The 5718-nt window shown below is 42.9% G+C and overlaps 1 protein-coding gene across 1 annotated transcript; it reads right to left on the bottom strand.

The window, feature by feature from the left end:
• Positions 1 to 1737: 1737 nt before the first annotated feature.
• On the bottom strand, positions 1738 to 4528 carry myf5 (myogenic factor 5). Its single transcript, XM_005740856.2, has 3 exons — positions 3995 to 4528; positions 3008 to 3080; positions 1738 to 2798 (listed from the first exon to the last, which is right to left on the bottom strand). The coding sequence occupies exons 1-3, from the start codon at positions 4445 to 4447 to the stop codon at positions 2599 to 2601; spliced, it is 726 nt and encodes a 241-aa protein (XP_005740913.1). The 5' UTR covers positions 4448 to 4528; the 3' UTR covers positions 1738 to 2598.
• Between the last annotated feature and the right edge of the window lie 1190 nt (positions 4529 to 5718).

Here is a 5718-nt window from a genome sequence, read left to right on the forward strand (position 1 = left end):
TGACTTTCATGAATTTTCTGAGCTTTTCTTTTGTAACCTCTTGCTCACATGCAGCCTAACATTAGACCCTTATGATGATATGCAATCAGGCGATTTAAATTCTGGGCAAGAAGCCAATGCAATGTGCTATGTTAAGTGTGATAATTATTTATTTATGTATTTTTTGCTTAGACGAAATTAACATACAGATGCTTACATAAGCAGCACGTAGGTGCTCAGTGATTCCTCTTGAAATCTTGGATTCAGTAACACATGAACGTTTAGCTAAATCCTCAATCAGTCATGTGGTTATGAATACTCTGCTATCTCTTGTTTTATGTTATTTCATTATGCTTGAGCCCTGTACTCTTTTGTCTCCCTATACTTTTATACTGTTTTGTGTTTAAGTTTTGTGGGTAGGATGGTATTTTATCAGTTGTCTATGTTATTGTTGTCTATGATTTTTTAATACCTGCTTTAGTGGCCTCAGGACTTTTTACATTACAGAGTATCTTGGGGTTAGTATCTTGCCAAAGGCATATAGACTGGAAGCCAGAGATCCACCTACCTTCCGAAAACCAGATGACCCGCTCTACCTCCTGAGCTACAGACATCCCAAGCCACCCATTATTTGGTTCTCCTGGCCTCGTTGGGCAGTGACCTCAAGCGTGTACTATGGTGATTTGCATCAGAGCGTGGAGAATCAGCACCTTTAAGACCATGGTCCTCGGCCGGAAAAAGGGTGAAGTGCTCACCTCTTTTCAGTGAGCGGAGAGAGGACCACAAAATTTACAGATGGATTCACACAATGTCTGCAGTGATGGAGAAGGTCCCGGGGCTGACCCGAGAGATGCCAGAGAGATTATGTCTCTCTCTGGCATCTCTCGGGTCCCAGGCTGGGAGGTCTGGGTGTCTCTACTGAAACTGCTGCTCCCTGCAACTCGAACCTGGATAAGCAGCAGTAAATGAATGTGTTGTTTAGCAAGATTAATGTAACATAACAACAACAAAAAAGAATAAAATAAAAAATTTCTACAAACATCATTATAACTGATGCATTTATATGAAAGCAGCATGGTAATACTTTAGACGATCCAAGTGGAGCTGTATCAGATTTGTGTGGTTTACATTAGATTCTGGTTTTTTGTGATAATATGTTTTCGAAATTCGTACCTTTCTGACAAATGCACTGACACGGTATTACAGCTTTCCAACTCATCCGTTGAAAACAAGCTTTCTTAGTGCATGATCAAAGACATGACGGAGTATAACACATATGTGACCCCCTCCGCCGCCTCCTCCTCTTCAGTCACACAATACATGCAATTAGAGGCCATTTGTTCTTAACTCTTGTGTTGATGGTGTAATCAAGGGTGTTAATGATGACTCACATTTGGTAGGAAGGAACAAACAGGTACACACACACACACACACACACACACAGAGTGCAGCTTTACACTTCACGAGTACAGAGACACAAAAATGAGTTTAGAGATGTTTTGAATTTTTTCCTTTATTTACACAGTTGTTGGTTTTTATTGAATCATTTCTGTGATCCAGGAAAGACACCACGAATTTGGCTTTTACACTGCTGTACTGACTCATCAGCAAACAGGCGACATGAATGATTATAGCAGGGTAAAAATGATAAACGATATCAGATGACCTCTATCAGTGATCCTGACACCTTGTTAGCTGAAGAAAACTCCAAGACGTCTGGGACACACCACGTGTGAGGCACATAATAAATAACTTGGCCTTTTATTTTGACAGTTTTTTAGACTCCTAATCATGATTCTGCAAATGAATATAAATCTGCCATCGTAAGGAAAAATTGACCTGTTCTAGAAACAATGTTTTTTTTAAATCTTCAAAAAGCCAAAGAGATCAAAAGATAAAAACTGAAATGGCAGCAGCCGCTTTCAGCATCGGTGAACTGTTCATAATTAATTAACTTTTGCTGAAAAGCTCTATTAAAGTGAGTGAGATTCATGCTAATTAGGATTTTCAACTTTTTTTTGCAGACATTTTATTTTTCGGTCTCCAAACTTTCAGCGTAGCATCTGATTAACTAGAAAAAAACTGGTTTCTAAATGCAAAAAAAGTAGAAAAAAGACCAAAGAACAAAACAGGGGATGTAACAGTGTAGCACAACACTCCTTCAATTCAGTTCACTTTTTATTCATGTATATATAGTGCCAATAAAAGCAACATTAGTCATTTCATGACACTTTACAATAAAAAAATAAAAAAGTGGGGATAAAAAAAACTCCCTTTTAACAGGACAAAACCTGCTAAAACTCACACTCACCTGAACTGAACTGCTTAAATACCATTTCTTTTTTTGAATAATGCAACATTACATCAGCTGTTATAATTAAATATGTCTCAGTGGGGATAATAGAAAGTATAGAATAAATGGGCATTTACATTACATATTTACAATCTCATGTACAGTACAAAAGCTGGCCGCCGCGCGTCCCTCAGGTTCTGCTGGGTTTTCCTCCCACTTGCCCAAAACTAGTTCTTATCGCTTTTGGTTGCAAATGCAGCTGGTGTTGGGTAAAAGCACGGCGCCCGCCTGAGGCAATATATATTCACATCAAAGCAAGGTTTGCTTCACAGGACGTGGTAGACGGGCCTGGATCCGGGGCTCTCCGGTGTGCAGGGCTGTGAGTCAGAGCTGCCTGGGGAGAAGCTGGATGTGTTTCTAAGGCCAGCCGGCCCACAGCTACTGGACTCCACCGAGGACAGGCGGTCCACGATACTGGACAGGCACTCCAGACTGGACGCTCCGGCTGCTTTATCATCCACGCTATCTGATGAAGAGGATCCCAAATTCAAATTAGCCAAATTTGGATCATACAGCTCGGCATGTTATATAAGCTGACTTTAGAGATGGAAACGTAATAAAATAAAGTCTAAATATAACATAATCTGCTGTTCAGGTATTCGTTTTTTAAAGGCTTGCAGGCAAGAATTCACATTATATTCATATCAAACTGCTGCTTAAGTTTAAAGGTCTTACTGTTCTTTGCATATGAATAGCCGTTGCTGTAGTTTGCATTCAGCTGTTGCCACACTGGACTGTTGCTGTCAGCCTGAAAGGAAATGAGAAATTGAATTTACCCTTGAATTCCTTCAAATACTTGCAAACAGACAGATATGATAAGCTGCTTGTTTAAACCGCTGTGTTATACTGGATAGGAAGAAAACACCCAGTGCAGTGCCCGCCATGATATTTCGGACAGGCTAATAAATCCTGAATTCCAAAGTTATTGGCTTCTTTATTTCACATGCACCTTAAAGCCAAAGTGGTTTTTTGTGCTCTCCCCTCCCCGGCCCGACTCCGAGTGTAGCGAATCGATTGTATCAGTGGAAGCAACACCAGTTTGTGCAAGATGACACTTTCTCCTAGTAAATCTGCAGAAAATCCTGGCAGTGGTGCAGAACATGCAGTCAGGATGGAATGCAGAAAAGCGCCCAGTTTTGCCTGCCAGACTTCAGTAAGGTGGATTTAGGTTGGTTTAATGGGGCTATAAAGTGTCCGGTGGTGGGAAAGCCATTAGTCCAATCCAGCCTTATAAGTTGTTTTTGTATTATTTGATGCAAAGTCACCTTCAAACAGAGATTCAATATAACCTGTAATAATAAGCATCACAAGCAGAGGACGGAGATTCTTGTAAGACAACATAATAGATGTTTGCATTAAGGAATTATGGGAGGTGTATGCCATGCATGGAAAACCATGATAATTATGGTCTTGAGGCAAAGCAAGCTCATTTGATTAACAGGTTGCTAAAGTGGAAATCAGGGTTCTGCATTGAAATAAAAAACTTGATGAGGTAAAGAGAACTGATAGAAGTGCTCTTGTTCAACACTGATGATGACTTTAGCAGTAAACAACAATAAAGACCTTTTCCGGGATTTGCTGTGCAGTGGTTCTAATTTCTTTGCTGCCAAAGACCCTGATAAAACCAGGCATTTGCATAAAGATGAGGATCAGCGGTCTTACCATGCCATCAGAGCAGCTGGACAGCGGGCTTCCAGGCTCAGAGCTGCTCTCTCCAGGTAGGCCATAAAAGTTTTCCACCTGTTCTCGTAGCAGATCCTGCAGGCTCTCGATGTACTGGATGGCATTGCGCAGGATCTCCACCTTGGGCAGGCGCTGGCTGGGGTTGGCCGAAGTGCAACGCCTCAAAGCCTCAAAAGCGTGGTTCACCTTCTTCAGCCGCCGGCGCTCGCGCATGGTGGCAGCCCGTCTGCGATCCACAAAGCTCGACTTGCGCTTGCAGGCCTTACAGGCCCACTGGAGGCAATGTCCTGGCTGGTGGGGGGCTCCTGGAACCCTGACGTGCTCGTCCTCCTCGGAGCCAGCAAGCTCCATGCCTGGGCCGAAATCCAGGCTGTCTGGAGAGGAAGCACATGCTCTGTCATAGTAGACCTGTGATGGCGAGAAGACATCCATGGCTTGTTGGATGGAGAAGGAGATGGCCGCAAAGGAAGTAAGGAAGAAGGGTAGTAGAGTTTGGGTGAAAGAGAAGAGACCTCTGAGTGATATGAGGGGTCTGTTGCCCCAGGCCCCCCTTATATGCCCCGAGGCCAAAGCCCAGGGCCCACATTGGCCAGATCTAATTACCATGGCCCATTGGCCCAGCCAGAAGGCAGGCAGGAGTCGGCTCTTCTCCCTCCCTGCCCCATCCCAACTCGTTGCTTCTCACCCCCCAGTACCCTGTGGAGTTTCCCACATCTGCACTTACTGGTGTTTTCCCACTCATCAACACTCTTCTCTTACAAGTCCACAATTAATACAAGGCTTAGAGATGTTTAAGGGGAGTGCAGCTTTGACCGAAGCTGGCATGTTTTAAAGCGCTAATAAGTATTGTAATGTATTATTTATGCTGCATGTATCTGTAACCAGCCTTTAGGCATCATGTCATAGCGCACAGTGAAAGTGACACGTGGCTGTGAAGACATGAACATCGCAGTGTTTTTAGTTTAGTCAAATTCTGCTGAAAAAGAGGGTGACCACTTGTTGGAGTATGCAGGGCAATTTTTACGGTGAAGACAACAGCGTTGCAGATGCAGCCCAGCTGCAAAGGAAGGTGTAGCATTTCAAGCCCTGTGAATTCACATTAGTGCGGTAAGCCGCCCCCCCTTAAACACTCAAACTCATTACTTAAGGTGCTGTGAATGAGCCGATCCCTGTTTGCCAAAGCTCATTAAAACAGTAATTATTGCACTGACACCACTGCACAACTCCCTGCAACATTGAGGGACCAAATTTTAACCGTTAAAAGTTATTGACACGACTCAAGCACACAACAGATGGCCGTGATGGTGCAGAGGCTTTCATTCAAGGGGATGACTCAGGGATTACGGAGTGAGGATGTTTACAGTGAAGATAATTCAATATTTGTCCCTGTAGTGGCTCTCCAACATCTTTTTTTTCCGGACTGATAAACATTCAAGTCCCACATCCCGCAGTTTTTAATCCATCTTTAACAATAACAGAGGATCTGAGCTGAATTTTTGAAGGCCAACACTGCAGAATCAGCAAATCACATTCATTCTTATGTCCCTTCCTTGGGGTCCTCACCCCAATGTTTGAGGCTAATTTAACAGAATAAAAGTACACAGTGAAAACGATCCAAAGCCTTTTCTCAAATTGCTTTTCCCCCATATTTTAACATCCCTGTAGTTAGAAGATAAAGTGTCTCCATTTAAGATTTGCAGAAA

The sequence above is a fragment of the Pundamilia nyererei genome, unplaced genomic scaffold (assembly GCF_000239375.1).
Source record: "Pundamilia nyererei isolate P.nyererei 1_Seehausen unplaced genomic scaffold, PunNye1.0 scaffold00104, whole genome shotgun sequence".
Classification (NCBI taxonomy): domain Eukaryota; kingdom Metazoa; phylum Chordata; class Actinopteri; order Cichliformes; family Cichlidae; genus Pundamilia; species Pundamilia nyererei.